Source organism: Peromyscus californicus, unplaced genomic scaffold, assembly GCF_007827085.1.
Source record: "Peromyscus californicus insignis strain IS unplaced genomic scaffold, ASM782708v3 Scaffold_5__1_contigs__length_169319896, whole genome shotgun sequence".
Classification (NCBI taxonomy): Eukaryota; Metazoa; Chordata; class Mammalia; order Rodentia; family Cricetidae; genus Peromyscus; species Peromyscus californicus.
Genome location: NW_026294573.1, coordinates 772,102 through 787,675, shown reverse-complemented (window position 1 = coordinate 787,675; position 15,574 = coordinate 772,102). Strand labels below are relative to the sequence as shown.

The 15,574-nt window shown below is 47.3% G+C and overlaps 1 protein-coding gene and 1 long non-coding RNA gene across 4 annotated transcripts in view; one reads left to right on the top strand and one right to left on the bottom strand.

Annotated features, from left to right (window-relative positions):
- Nadk (NAD kinase) overlaps positions 1-9,533 on the top strand; it is a 24,872-nt gene extending 15,339 nt beyond the window's left edge. For 2 of the 3 annotated variants that reach the window (XM_052718577.1, XM_052718580.1), the window contains exons 4-12: positions 2,412-2,541; positions 3,734-3,842; positions 3,967-4,052; positions 5,292-5,394; positions 5,957-6,096; positions 6,263-6,362; positions 6,441-6,598; positions 7,125-7,207; positions 7,866-9,533. In XM_052718577.1, coding sequence (XP_052574537.1) covers positions 2,412-2,541; positions 3,734-3,842; positions 3,967-4,052; positions 5,292-5,394; positions 5,957-6,096; positions 6,263-6,362; positions 6,441-6,598; positions 7,125-7,207; positions 7,866-8,028 — 1,072 coding nt within the window. In that variant the 3' untranslated portion in view covers positions 8,029-9,533. The remainder of the gene's footprint in view (positions 1-2,411; positions 2,542-3,733; positions 3,843-3,966; positions 4,053-5,291; positions 5,395-5,956; positions 6,097-6,262; positions 6,363-6,440; positions 6,599-7,124; positions 7,208-7,865) is intronic. The other variant, XM_052718581.1, reaches the window with a different exon arrangement.
- Positions 1-15,574, bottom strand: part of LOC128097823 (uncharacterized) — a 23,311-nt gene extending 7,737 nt beyond the window's left edge. The window contains exon 1 of the long non-coding RNA XR_008214001.1: positions 15,478-15,574. This is a non-coding gene — a long non-coding RNA (uncharacterized LOC128097823). The remainder of the gene's footprint in view (positions 1-15,477) is intronic.

Genomic DNA, 15,574 nt, shown 5'->3' with positions numbered 1-15,574 from the left:
CTCTAACTCGCAGAGATCCGCCTGGCTCTGCCTCCCGAGTGCTGGGATTAAAGGTGTGTGCCACCGCTGCCCGGCACATTATGTACTCCTGACTGCTGAACTCTCCCCAGCCTCTCACAACCAGTTTTACTTAGATATCAGTTACTTAGGCCAAGACACAAAGTGATCTCCAAGCCATTCTTTGAGGTCAGGAAGATCAAGTGGGGGACTTTGTGACTCTAGTTAGTGTCTAGGACAGGCACTAACCTGCCTGGGATCATTTGCTCTGGGCTCTAGATTACAGAGTTCTATCACCTACATCTCTGTAAACTTCCACATGTCGATGGAAAGGCACATAGTACCTATGTTATAAGAATGAGGGCTTCATACATTTCTCACATATTCCTAAGATAACATGGAGGGCTTATCATGAGGAATTTTCATTTCCTTCTTAGTTTGAGACTTGACTTTGAGGCTGTGTTTTCCTGATGGGGATACGTTAGGCTGTCAGCCTCTGTTGGTTGTATGGCACAGTGATCAAGCATCCCTGGCTGGCATGGCAGGTCACTCAGAGCTGGTTCTGACAGGCCATGGCCTGCCAGCTCCACATGGCACCTGAAGCTCAGACTGCCTGGAATGGCTAGCATTCCCCTTTAGATGACCCAACAGGAAGTTGAGGAACTGGTTTGTGGTCACAGGGAGGGCTTGGCATCTTGGCCTGTATATATTAATGCTGGTGGCACATGCTGAACCCTTCCTGAGCTTTGGGGCTAAAAGTCATGGGCTGGGCCTGCCTGGGGCAGTCATGACACACACATGGGCAGGGCAAGGCTGCTGGGTGTAGGGTGGGGACTTGGAGCTCTCATGGCACAGAAGGTTGTGATCACTCACATTGTCTGGAGCCCAGAGACTGGTAGGTTCAGGAAGTGATTGCCTTTCACCTGGAGCCCTTTCACCTGCAGGTGGCCTGAGAACTCCTCCCTGTGGGCGGGCTGTGCCATTTCCAAGCTCCCAGTTCCCTAAGCAGCCAGGACACTGGCCTGCCAGAGGCCTGGTAGGCAGGTGGTCCTGGTACTCCATTAAGAGCAAGGAGTTCAGGCTGGCCCTCTTCGCTCTTACAGTTAACCTCCTGTTTTTTTTTTCATTTTAAAAATAGATGGTTAGGCAAAATGATCATGTATTCAGAAGGAAGTCTACATATTGTTTATTTAATTTTCATAGTTTAGCGATCACTTCTGTAGGACCTTTGACAAGTCTTTTACATTTTGCTTTCAGTTTTGAAGATTAAAAAAAATTAGACTCCCAGTGTAATACACAACTGGGAGCATGGTAGCCACGCAGGGTTGTGTGTGTGTTTGCTAGTGAAGTAACACTGAAATGCTGGGGACATGCCTGCTGTCTCCTAGAAGGTGGAGACCGCCTCAGGAGTCGTGAGCACTACAGGCAGGTGGTGAGGCAAGAGGTGGCTATGAGCGGCCCCTCCCCTCCCAGAAATGCCAGAAACAGGTGAGTGCTGTGACCAGGGTTCCATGGTCATTTTGTGACCTTTGTTTTTAGTAGTTTGTGTCAAAATTTTGAAAGTTGGTAGTGGGTTCTCATAAACTGCCAGGACATGGAGTCTTTTCTTAATTGGGAAAATTGTGTTGGACAGGGAAAATGGTGCTTCAGAAACTAAGATTCAGTGGGCCAGACATGGTACCAGGTTGTACCTTTAATCCCAGCACTCAGGAGGCAAAGGCAGGTAGATCTCTATGAGTTTGAGGCCAGCCTGATCTATATGATGAGTTCCAAGCCAGTCAAGGCTACATAGTGAGAACCTGTCTCAATAAATAAATAAATGAATAAAAAAATAAGCTAGTAATTAAGAGCCAGCTAAGTTCATGGCATAGAGAGGTAGGCCATACACCTTCATGTACATCAAAAGAAACATATGTCCTGAAGGGTCCTGGGACTGGAAACTGTCCACAGTAGACCCCAGGACAGAGTTCTCAAACCAGGTGTTCTGTGAGGAGCTGGTGTCCTCAGTTGCCTGACAGATAGCTCAGGCTTTTCCTTCTGCTGCTCCGTGGCAAGGCTGTACCCACCAGGGAGTATCAGTAAGGAAATGAACATAGCATATGTAATCTAGCCCATGAAGGTGATTACAGGTAAAGTTGGCGAGCAGGGTGGACAGTGGCTGGGCAGAGGGGTCTTCAAGGATGGTAGCTCTGGATCCATTGTGTTCCTGGCTCCAGGCTGCAGGATGGTTAACAGCTGTCCCTGTTGGGATCCATTGCTGATTCTATGTACACAAGTTAGCGATGCATTTTTATTTGTTTTTGGTGTTGTTTTATTTGTTTTTGGTGTATTGTTATTTTTATTTTTCCAAATTGCATGTTTCTTTCCTCAAGGAAAAGATAACTGCTGGTATGATCTCTCTTCTCTCTCCAAAGGCACATCCAGGACCCTGCAAGCCAGCGGTTGACATGGAACAAGTCTCCCAAAAGTGTGCTTGTCATCAAAAAGATCCGAGATGCCAGCCTACTGCAGCCCTTCAAAGAGCTCTGCATATACCTCATGGAGGTAAGGCAAGCAAGGTAGGGCTGTGCTCTGGGGGTGATGCATCCTCCTCAGGAGTGGGCAGAGACTTGTCTAGGGCGGCAGAACAAAGGACTCATCAGGCCTCTTACTTAGATGTCTGAAACATTTTAAACAATTCTTACTAGCCCACAGTGCTGGTGCTGGGAAACTCAAGGTGGAGAGCTGTATCTGGCGAGAGCCTTGTACTGTTCATGAGGAACCTGCCCCATGGCAGTGCTCCACTTCTTTTTTTGTTTGTTTGGTTGGTTTCAGTTTGGTTTGGGTTTTGAGGTTTTTTTTGTTTTTGTTTTTGTTTTTTTCAAGACAGGGTTTTTCTGTGTAGCCTTGACTATTCTGGAACTCACTTTGTATACCAGGCTGGTCTTGAACTGACAGAGATCGGCCTGCTTCTGTCTCCTAAGTGCTGGGATTAAAGGCATGCACTCCCACCAGCCGGCTACCCCACTTTTCTAAGATACCAGCAATGCTAGCTCTCCTGACCTCAACCCCTCCAAATATGCTACCTCCTAAGTCATGTTGCAGCAGCTAACCCTCACCTGAGTCCCTTTCATGTTGCCTGTAATACAGCTCCCCAGTCTGAGTAAGTTTTAACAAAAAGATTTGTTTTAGCTTGTGATTTTGGAGATGCAAAGTCCAGGGGCCACATCTGATGATGGCCATCTTCCCTGCAGAGCCCAAAGGGATAGGATAGCATATGGCAAGAGGTGGTGTGTTCTTGTGTATGTGCACAAATATCTTCTGCCCTTTCCCTCTTCCTGTAAAACCACCAGAAACCAGTGGTGTGGCTCTACCATGATGACCTTACTCCTAATCGCCCCCTAGAGGTGCCACTTCTGAACATCAAAAATTAAGTTGCTACCCTCTCAACACCTCAAAAGTCATGTTCCTTTCAGTACATGACTTAGGGGACTCCCTCAAAACATATCCAACCATGGTATAGCTATCTGATTCCTGAGCCCCACTGGGTTAGAAAGTGCCTATTTGGGAAGAGACCTCTACGATGCCATGAGCCACAGAGTTTCTGGCTACATAGCAATGAAGTGAGCAGGTTGGAAATGACTTGCTAGCTAAGAAAACAACTTTTTTACCCCTGTCCAAAAGTGGAAAAGCCAGCATGACCTGGGCTGGGCTGGTGAGGGCTGTGTGATGGCTCCCATACATGCTTTGCTTCCAGGAGAACAACATGATCGTGTATGTGGAAAAGAAAGTGCTGGAAGACCCTGCTATAGTGAGTGATGAAAACTTTGGACCAGTGAAGAAGAAGTTCTGCACTTTCCGTGAAGGTATGCTCTCTTGAGCTCTCTCAACTGGCAGAAGTCATTGGCATTTTGCCCTGTTGGCATCTGCATGCTTGAGCACTAGGGCTTTGTATGACAACATTTCCCAAATTTTGTGTCTGCGTTCTAGATTATGATGACATTTCCAACCAGATAGACTTCATCATATGCCTTGGAGGAGATGGTACCCTGCTCTATGCCTCCTCACTTTTCCAGGTAAGGCTGTGTTTCGGGGTGTTGAGGTATTATTTGGGTATAATGTGAGGAGGTGTTTTCAGAGTGTAAGTTCCCCTACTCTTCATCACACAGCTTCATACCAGAAGGCCACAAGCTTCTTAGTGGTCTTACTCTAAGGCAGTGGTTCTCAACCTGTGGGTCACAACTCCTTTGGGGTCAAACAACCCTTTCACAGGGGTTACCTAAGACCATCGGAAAACACAGATATTTACATTAAGATTTATAACGGTAGCAAAAATACAGTTATGAAGTAGCAACGAAAATAATTTTGTAGTTGGGGTCACCACAACATGAGGAACTGTATTAAAGGATCACAGCATTAGGAAGGTTGAGAGCCACTGCTCTAAGGAGGTAGAAATTTTTTTCAGCCCAATTATTAGCAGTAAAGCAAGTTTGCAAGTAACTAGTCTCCTGGGGTGAGTAGAGATGAATGGACATGCTCTGACAGTGTTGAGCTGGTAAGGAGGGAGAGTAGTGGTGTGGGGAGACTCTCCCTGAAGTGTGATCACATGGCCACAGACCAGACAATCTGGGAGAGATCTGGCACTACAGAACTAGTCTAGAAGCCAAAGCCCTAGGCTGGTAAGGCCAGCAAGAGGACATTGGAGCCTCGCTTGTCTCGCCCTCAGCAAGGTAGGACCTGGCCCATGGTATGCTAGAAGAGTGGGCATGGTGGCCTGCAAAGAGTGGCCTGGAAGAGGACGGTACGCCCTGGTGGGATGCCAGGACAGAGCCCATCTAGCTGTGTGGAGCCAAGGGTGGAATGCGGGTTGGGGTTCTCCTGGCAGGATGTCATCCCTGCTTTGCTGTAGAAATTGCTGGCCAAGGACTGCAGGCAACTTGTACCTAGAACCTTGGTTTTGGCTCAGCCCCATTTGTATTTAGATGGGGCCTAAACCGTCTCCATTTTTCTTCTTCCATCCCCCAGGTCTCTGCCAAGTCTGCCTTCCTTCTAGCCTATGTATCTCTACAGTCACAGCCTTGTATCTGGTACTGGCCAGATCTTTCCTGTGTGACCAGTGAGCTGGTCTGGTCTTGTTGCTTTTGTTTCTTTTTGGCCCTTCCCACCTTTTTCTCACTTCTTGGGGAGATGGCACCATCCTACCCTGTTCTGGCTCTTGTAACCTCTTGCCTGGATCATCCCCAAGGTCCACAGCTATTGACAGTTTAGTGGTTCCTGGGTAGCCTAGCAATGCCACCTGGTCTCCTCACCCACAGGGCAGTGTGCCTCCTGTCATGGCCTTCCACCTTGGCTCCCTGGGCTTTCTGACCCCGTTCAACTTTGAGAACTTCCAATCCCAAGTGAATCAGGTGATAGAGGGTAAGTTGGAATGTTCCGGATCTTACAAAACAGCTCAGGGTTTCCCTTCTTCTTGGTTAGGTTTTTGTTGTTGCTGTTTTTGATTTTCAATTTTATGTGTATGGTTATTTTGCCTATAAGTATGTCTATTTTACAACATGTATGCTTTGTGCCCATGGAGGTGTAGGATCCTCTGGGACTGGAGTTATAGAAGGTTGTGGTCCATCTTGTGGGAGCTGGGAATTGAAACTGGGTCTTCTTTTTAAAATCAGCCAGTGTTCTTAACCACTGAGCCATGTCTCCAGCCCCCTTGGTTATTGTTGTTGGGTTTTTTGTTTTGTTTTGTTTTGTTTTGTTTTTAATATTTTTATTTAATGATGGAGTTTCAAGATTTGGGGATTTCTAAATTGCAGATATTTCAAATACTCCTTACTAAAGTGGGAAATCTGGCAGCACATAGGCTGTTCAGGGTTGCTTTGGTGAAAGGCACTGAAGGTCACTGACATAGGAACATAAAGGAGAAGGGTCCCAGCTTCCTTGGAGGTGGCCCCAGCCTCCCTGAGCTGGATCCTGCTGACCCCAGGGAATGCCGCTGTTATCCTGAGGAGCCGGCTGAAGGTCAGGGTGGTGAAAGAGCTCAGAGACCAGAAGAGAGCCATCCATAATGGCCTCAGTGAGAACGGCCTGGACACAGAGGGCGGAAAGCAGGCCGTGCAGTACCAGGTCTGTGGAGAAGTCCCCAGCTAACTAACCTGGAGGGGATCAGGGTGGGATGAACTCGGGGCTGGAATCCCTGACACCAGGATAAGAAACTTCTGGTAAGCCTTAACTGCTTATGGTAGAGCCATGACCCCTGAGTGCAGTGCCATGGCCTTGCCATCTCTTCCAGGTCTTGAATGAAGTGGTGATAGACAGAGGCCCCTCCTCATACCTGTCGAATGTAGATGTCTACCTGGATGGACACCTTATCACCACTGTGCAGGGCGATGGTAAGGCCCATGTTGCACCTGGGGACCCGAGAAACCCACATGGGCCCAAGAGTGATGCCTACACCCTGTCCCTGCCAGGAGTGATCGTGTCCACCCCGACGGGCAGCACAGCATATGCAGCTGCAGCCGGGGCTTCCATGGTCCACCCCAACGTGCCGGCCATCATGGTTACACCCATCTGCCCCCACTCGCTGTCATTCCGGCCCATCGTGGTCCCCGCAGGGGTCGAGCTGAAGGTCAGAGCAGTCTCCCTGTATCTCCTCTGGTCTGTGAGTCTTTTGACCCTGAGCCAGCAGAAAGCAGTTGCACCTGCCACCTCCAAAAGGCCCACTTCCCAGCACCCTCACATGTCAGCCTGTTCATGGTCTCTGGTGGCACAGAGAGCTGGCCAGCCCTCCATGCAGGGCTCTCAGTTGCAAGAAGTATGGATGGTCCCTATTGGGAGGGGATGGCATAAGTGTCTCCATGTGATGAAAGACCCCTGATTAGTGTCCTCCACAAAGCCTCTGACCTGGTCTCTGGCTGATCTCTGAGTACCCAGTCTCAGCCTCATTTTTCTCTAACCTCCATCACAGGCCACTCAAGCTAGTTTGTTACTAATATGAGTTCTAATGGCTATATTTATAGGAGGTAGCAACTATTCTTAGAGCACCAAAATGTGGCTAAAGTTGTACCCTGCAGGAACTCAGGAGGACCCAGAGTAAGCTGGAAACACATCCTTCATGCCTAGAGCCCACTTTTGTTCCTGTTTCACCCCTTTAGATTATGCTGTCACCGGAAGCCAGGAACACTGCATGGGTGTCTTTTGATGGACGGAAGAGGCAGGAAATACGCCATGGAGACAGGTGTGGGGCTGCAATGCTGGAACATGGGCTGACCTTGTCTTCTATCATGTGGTATTAATCACTAGTGGGTGGCCTATTACAAAGCATGGTCATGTATAGATGCAGTAGGCTTGTAGCAAGGCCCTGTCCCTTGGTTCTTGTTATACACCCAGAGACAGGATTGGTCTCAGCCTAGATCTAGGGTGAGTCACCTCCGCAAGGCTGTGGTGCTGCCTATGGCTTGCCGTACCTGAGATGAAAGGTCCACGCCAGCCCTCAGTCCACTGCACAGCCTCAGAAGCAGCAGGCGCCCTGACTCAGCCTGCCCCTTCACCTTCCTGGGTGTGCGTGTGCTGCCCAACAGTTACATGGGGCCTATCACAGCGTCTAGGGTGGGCCAGCAGAGCTGCTTATGTATTTGTCTGGTCATTCACCAATCCCCACGCTGCCTCACTGCAGGAGCAGTTGCCCAGACCCCTGGGAATCAGACCGCGAGTCAGGTTACCAGTACAGTGACAACAGGGACAGAGCCTGTGTCTGTGTACCCCTCAGGATCCAAAGTGGCTGCTGGCATTAGGACACAGTGAGGCTGTGGGAGAGGGCTTTGGCCTAGGGAGAACAGTTTTTTACTTGAAAAAGTACCTGGCTTACCCAAACATATTTCTCCTTCCCTTCACAGCATCAGCATTACCACCTCCTGCTACCCGCTGCCCTCTATCTGTGTGTCTGACCCTGTGAGTGACTGGTTTGAGAGCCTTGCCCAGTGTCTGCACTGGAATGTCCGAAAGAAGCAAGCTCACTTCCCAGAGGAGGAGGAGGACCAGGATGAGGAGGACAGTTAGGCCTCACTTCCCAGCCTCCAACCTGAGCCCTCAAGCCCTTGGGGGGCCTTCCTTCTCTTGCTCTCCTGCTGGCCTTCTGGCTGACCTGGCCTTGACAAACCACATGGCTGTCCAGGCATCTGTGTCCTGCCTGCCTTGCTGGGAGAGCTCGGGTCTGCCTTTTGAAGAACAGATCAGCTTTTTAATGTTTTTAAACCTCTTTTTCATTTCTAAAGAAGCAAAATGAGAACTGGGCTGGGTGTCCTACATCTCTCCCATAGGCCCCCCCTGAGATCCCAGGTCAGGAATTCCCATAAATCAGTCTGTTGAAATTCCGAGGGGGTCAGAATGAATTGATCTTCCCTTTGATACTGAAATAAATGTCTCAGCCAGAACTCCTCCGTTAGCTGCAGTGCTTCTCCCCAGGTCCTATACCTCCCCCTGCAACTCTCAGGGTCACCTGGCAGCCTTGCTAGGGGTTGGCAAGGCATGTGATGACTAGGTGTCTCTGAGTCTGGCCCAAGGCCTCTGACTCCTTCCAGAGCAGACAGAGGCAACACCTTGCACAGCCATCCAGCAGCGTCACATTCCTCATGTAGCAGGGCAGCAGCTCCTGAGACATTTTAAGTCCTGTGTACACCTTTTAGAGGTTATTTTAAACTTTCTGAAGTGATTATGTACATATTCTCTTGTACACGCTTTGTGAAGATTTAGAGGGACTGCCTGTTGTCCAGGTTTACATTGCGTCCAGGACAGGGCTCTGCGTTTCCACTCTTCCCTTACACAGTGGCCACAAGGGTTTTGAGACCAACTCACTATTGACATCAGGCTTGTGGGCCTGCCCTCCTCCTTCCACAAGAGTCTTAGGTTTGCATCTGAGCAGCAGCCATTTGGAGCCCTGTGTGCAGCGTGTATCTGTAACACAAGTAACGCACATGGATGCCACTCAGGCCCTGGAGCCTTTGTGGAGTCAATGGTCAGCCAAGGTGCCTCAGTTAGAAATCTGCTTTCAGTTTTGTCTTCACCTCTTATGGCAACAGTAGGAAGGGAGGACTGCCCATTCTGGCTTCCAGGGTAAAGTCAGGTTTCTGTCTCATGCTGCTGAAAAGGGTTTGCCAGCTTCTATAGAGCTGACCACACTGAGCTTTCTTCTACCCGTTAAAGTCAGGACCTACAGGGCCCTTGTTGACACAACTCAGCAATGGAGCCCTAAATTGTCTGGCTTCAGTGCTGTTAGGTTATGGTAGCTTGTCCCCAAGATCTGTGCTGTTCATCTGTGATTGTGAGCACAATAGGCCTCTGCTGTGATCCAGAGGAGAAGCAGGGTCTGGAGTGTGGGTCATGCATCTAAAAAGCAAGTGTTGACGAGCCTAGAAACAGCTGCTACCAGACTGATCTAGAACACATGGAGTTTTCACGTAAATTCTTAATGTTTCATATTAATATCTTAAAATTTGTTAATTGTTAATGAAGGCCTTATTACTATTTTCAGATTCTTTCAATAAATAAACTTGTTTTAAAAAATAGGTTAAGTAGCAGCTTTCTCTGTCTCTTTGTAACCAATTCCAAGTCTCAAGGGCATCCAGCATAGTCTCCAGAGGCCACCCTATCCACAAGAGAAACCCTTGCCCTCACTGATAGCACCATGGCTCTGGGTTGGCCAGGTGCCCACCCTAAAGCAATATAGCCTGGTATCTTAGGGGGGAGGGGCACAGCCACCCCTGCAGAGAGAAGGTCACATGTAGTGCCCAAAGCTAGGATAGAAAAGTAACTACCAAGGCCAAAGACCATGGCCATGCAGCGTCTCGGGTGTAGTGTCCTCAAGTCAGGCTGCACTGTCATCAGGAAGAGCACTGAGACCAAAGTGGAAGTGAGTCTCAGAGTCCCAGTGCTGCAAGGGGGTGAGGGAAGCCACCTGACCCTCACCCACCATCCATCCAAATACCTAGTCAAGTTCGGGGTAGCTGTAAGCCAGGCAAACCTCTACCAGCCCCTAGCAGCCTGGATGTGGTGGGTACTGGCACTCCAGACTACTGCCTGTGTGTCAAGAGCTTGCTGAGTGCTAGAAAAATAATATGACCACTGGGGTGCCTGCTTCTATGCAGCCCTGACTCTGCCTAGGTCCCAGCATGGTTCTCAAGACAAACAATCCTGTGCTGAGCAAAGGGCCAGCCAGTGGCCCTTATACACCCACCTTGTAGGCCAGCCCAGGCCCCAGGTGGTCATTACCTGCTCTGTTTAGACCTACTTTGCTTGTTAGGACAATGACAGTGTCAAGACTCTCAGGTTCACTTTTAGTTAGGTCTACATACCTTTTACCTCCCTACCGAACCGCCATGAGTACTGACCCTGAGGGTGCTAATCACAGATGTAGTCAGAAGAACTCAGGAACCCACTGACAGCAAGAATGACTTGTTTGCTGGAACATACCCAGTACCTGGGGCCTCACCTTGTGAAGTGAAGCATCTCTCCTAGCAGGGTGCCAGCGTTCCTCAAACTGCTCATTGTATGTGACATGAGCACATACACATAATGGGTCCCCACATTACCCAGGACCCATAACTCAGTCTCCTTGTCCAGAGCCTGCATCCCTTCCATGGCCTAAAGGACACTTGGAGGCTGGGAGTCAGACCCAGCACTGCCCAAAGACTGAGCCAGAGAGGTGGCTCATTAGGAGTGTTAGAAACCTGCCCCCAGGGCCATCCACACTCCTGGCAATGACTGTTGACCTTGGAGCCTTGACCTTCTTTGTTTTGAGAAGCAAAGGTATGAGAGAGGAAAGAATTGAGAGAGGGATCACATCAGCCCTTTAGACATTCCTGGAGGCCTAGGCATGGTGTCCAAGCAGCACCCAGTGTTTAACCCCATGCATAACTTTAATCCCAGCACTTGGGAGGCACAGGCAGGCAGATCTCTGTGAGTTCGAGGTCAGTCTGCCTGGTCTACAGAGTGAGTTCCAGGACAGCCATATCTACACATCCTGTCTTGAAAAAACAAAACCCAGCTGATGGTGGTGGCACACGCCTTTGATCCCAGCACTGGGCAGGCAGAGGCAGATGGATCTCTGTGAGTTCGAGGCCAGCCTGGTCTACAGAGAGAGTTCCAGGGAAGCCAGGACTGTTACACAGAGAAAACCTGTCTTGAAAAACCAAAAAAAAAAAAAAAAAAAAAAATCAATTAATTAATTAATTTATAAAAGAAAAAACAAAACCCAAAACAAAAAAGTAATATGTAATCTAAGTATTAATATTAGTAATTAAGATTGGAATAATGGCTTGGATGTGGTGGCACACACCTGTAATCATAGAACTTGGGAGGTTGGAGACAGGAGGGTCATCAGTTCAAAGTCATCTTCAGCTATATAGCAAGTTCAGGACAAGTTCTGGGCTATATAAGAACCACTTTCCGCCGGGCGGTGGTGGCGCACGCCTTTAATCCCAGCACTCGGGAGGCAGAGCCAGGCGGATCTCTGTGAGTTCGAGGCCAGCCTGGTCTACAGCGCGAGATCCAGGAAAGGCGCAAAGCTACACAGAGAAACCCTGTCTCGAAAAAACCAAAAAAAAAAAAAAAAAAAAAAAGAACCACTTTCCAAAACAACTAAAAAAGAAACTCATGGTTGCCAATGGGAGACATCTAACAGATTAAATCTTTATTAGCTGGAAAAGCCAACAAAACTGACACAACTTTTGGATTAACTGCTTCTCAAATTCTGATGTTGTAGAAGGACACAACTATGTCTGTCTGATTTTCTGACATAACTTGATCACAATAAAAGGGTGGTGAGGAACACTGGGTATTGGCCTATGCTCAGTACTGAGCCCAAATGAGGACAGACCCAAGCGGGTCCTATCACCCACCCTCCTGTTCAGGTCAGAAGTCTTACCCCTTGGGAACTGCCTGCTTCCTAATGCTTTGAAGGTCAGCAGCCTGGCCTCCTAGAACATTACCTGAGGCATAGCCTCATTCCTTCCCTACTGTCTGCCTCCAAGAGAAATCCTGTCACCTCTGTGTAGAGGGAAAGCAGCAAGATACCAGAGGTCAACCCAAAATGATAGATAATAACCGGTGATTGGGGGAAAACAATTAAGTCAATACCCGAGCTGGCTTGGAGAAGAGTGTTTACCTAACATTCAAGAAGACCTGGGTTCTATCCCCAGAACTGTGTAAACCAGGAATGGTGCCCCAAACCTGTAATCCTAGCATTTAAGAGGTTTGGGGAGGAAAATCAGTAATTCAGGGTCATCCTTAGCTACATAAGAAGATTGAGAGCTGGCTGGTGGCAGTGCACACCTTTAGTCTCAGCACCCCAGAGGCAGAGGCAGGTGGATCTCAGTGAGTTCAAGGCCACCCTGGTCTACAAAGTGAGTTCCAGGACAGTCAGGACTGTTACACAGAGAAACCCTGTCTTAAAAAAAAAAAAAAAAAAGAAGATTGAGGCTAGCCTGTGCTACATGAGATCTCTCTTAAAACAGGTACACATATAAATAAGCACTCTACCATGAGCTACATTCCCAGTCTTGTTTCTACTTTTTGAAATAGGGTGTCACTAAGTTTCCCAGATTGGCCTTGAATTCACTGTGTGGTTCAGGCAAGCCTTAAACTTGTGATCCTCTTGCCTCAGCCACCCAAGTAGCTGGGAATACAGTCCTGGGTCACCAAGCCCAGCTTAAAAAAAAAATAGCTAAAGAAATGAAAACATTAAGATCTCCATAGTCAAATTATCTAAGAGGTTTAAAACAGACTTTTTTTTCTTTGTAAGTTAAGAATCTGTATCTGGCGGATGCAGGCCTTGGCAGATTTCAAAATCTCTGACATCTTCTGCAAGCTAAGTTTGGGCGACATAGAGTTGCCCTCTAAATGTTCAGGGGTTTCTGTAGCAGTAAAGAATCATTTCACTTCAATTTTTTAAGATACAATTTTATTATTTTTGATTATGTGTACATGTTTCTTCAGGTGCCTAAGCCATCTCTTCAGCCCCTATTTATTTATTTATTACTTTGTGTGTGTGTGTGTGTTTGTGTTGGTGTGTGTGTAAATTAGGGGTCAACTTTTTCTTCCTGTCTTGTCAGTTCCAGGGATCAAACTCAGGTTGTCAGGCTTGGCAGTGTCTACCCACCGAGCCAGCTCACCAGCTACAACTCTACCACATTTTTGGTTAGGGTTTTTATGACAGTGAGACATATCTGTTGCTGGCAGCACCAATCTACTTCAGAAAAGATGATGGGCATTGAAGAAACTCCATATGGAGTATGTTTTCTTTATGGCAAAAGCTAGCCATGTAGGCAAAGAAACTACCCTTGCCTCAATTGCTGACAGTTACTGTCCAAACTGGACCAGTAGGAAGCAAAAAGGGTGACTGCAGAACTTTGCCAAGACAAGGTAGGACAGTCCTTCAAAATTCCCTGCTTCACAGGAAAGTCTGTCAGATATTCTTGGCCTGTAGGCCAAAGTTGGATGCCCCAGTGTTACAGAGGAACTTTGGGTGACTTTCCAGACAGCCTGATGTCCCTGTCATTAGATAACATTTCGTCTTTCTTGAGTCTTTAATGGAGTTGAAGACTAGTTTTCCTTAGTTATAATAAAAAGTAAATTAGGGACAAAACTTTAGACTCACCAAGATAGGATAGATAATTGAGTGTTTTCTTTAATTTTGTCAAATACAAATAGACTGGAGATTGTAACTGTAATTCTTAATAACTTTCTGTTGTATATAATCTTACTATGATAAAGTTAAAACCTTCCTCTTTAATTAGACAAAAAGGGGGAAATGCTGTGGAATAATCCTTCTTTATACTATGAATATGCATTACTCTCATTGGTTAATTAAAAAGCTTACAGGCTAGTAGCTGGTCAGAAAGTTAGGTGGGAAAGCCAAACTGAGGATGATGAGATGAGGAAGGGCGGAGTCAGGGGAGATGCCAGCCATCTGCTGAACAAACAGGATGTATAAAAAAAAACGAGGTAACAAGCCATGAGCCATGTGACAAAGTATAGATAGATACATGGGTTAATTTATATGTAAGAGTTAGCTAGTAACAAGCCTGAGCTATCAGCCTAGCATTTGTAATTAATACAAGCCTCTGTGTTTATTTGAGACTGGCTGTGGGACAGGAAAACTTCTGCCTACATATGGCACCAAATGTGGGGCAGGAATTTCCACATAAGACCTGAGAAAGCTTAAAAAAAGGTTCTAAATGCACAGAAACGGAGCCACACTAGGCTTCCCTGTCTCATGCCAGCCACAGTGCAGAGACACATCTCCAGACAACTGCCTGCGAGATGGAGCTGGCCGCCAACGGCCATGAGCCAAGTGCTGGGCAGCATATGTAGATGGGAGTTTTCCTGCCCCACAGCCACAGTCAAACACACAGAGGTTATGTTAATTACAGAGCCTCAGTTGATGGCTCAGGTTTGTGATGGATTAGGGCTTCATTTTCATTTTGATAGGTGATGCTATCCATGTGCTAAGATCATGGAGTCCATTGTGCTAAGGTCTGGCTCCTATTAAGGTTTGGGGCCCTGCTTACAAGTGCTGAGATTAAAGGTGTGTACCACCATGCCTAGCCCTTAGCCTTCTTGTAGAGATCAGATTATACCTGTTGCTCTGTGTCTTAATTCTATAGCTGTGAAGAAACACCATGACCAAGGAACATTATCAAAGGAAGCATTTAATTAGGGGCTTACTTATGCCAATTTGTACTATACCATTTAAATGAAGCAGTGTTCTCATCACTGAGGATTACAAAATCAAAATACCAACTCTGAAAAATGCTGAATATACTCATGTCCTGCAGTATCAAATATTCAGCCAAGACTTAATTATTTCTGTGAAAATAAAGAAGCACACCTTCTTATTCATAAGCCAGTTTGCTTTCATCTTTAGAAAGTGGTAAAATTGCATGCATACCAAAAGAGAACTGGTTTTTGTTCGTTTGTTGAGACAGTTCTTCCTACATAGCCCTGGAACTCACTAAATAGAGCAGTCTGGCCTCTGCCTGCCAGCAAAGAATTGTAATTTAAGGTTGATTATTAGTAAATGTTTGATTTGAATATGGAAAGGGTTTTCCAGTGGAAAAGATTTAAGAAGCTCCATTTTAACTTATTCTGGGTGATATTTGAAGGAGAAACCTTACTGACTTTCCAAAAACCAAGAAAAAAGCAAATAAATGAAGGTTTGATGAGAAGTAGAGGCAGCCTCAAACCTTCCCACAAAAGAACCTTCAGTGATAAAACGGCCTGCAGGCTCTGGCAGAGTGGCCACATGGGGCGCTCAACCGCCAGGCGAGCATCCTGCAGCCTCAAGGAGGAACCTTCCCCGCCACAGCTCGTGACTCGGCGTCATCCGAGACCCAGAGAGTACGGTGCAGGGGTTGTTCCGGGTGTTCGCCTGTAAGCGCTTTGGTCTTCGCTACATTTGACTTTCTAGTCAGATTTTAGGCTCCTTCATTTCAAAATCCAGGTTTGACTTACAGTTTGCAGTCTGAGCGAACCGACCCCTCCCCTCCTGGTCTCGGTGGAACGTTCTGGGATGTACCAAAAGGTGACAAGGGGGAGACGTCGTCCGTTC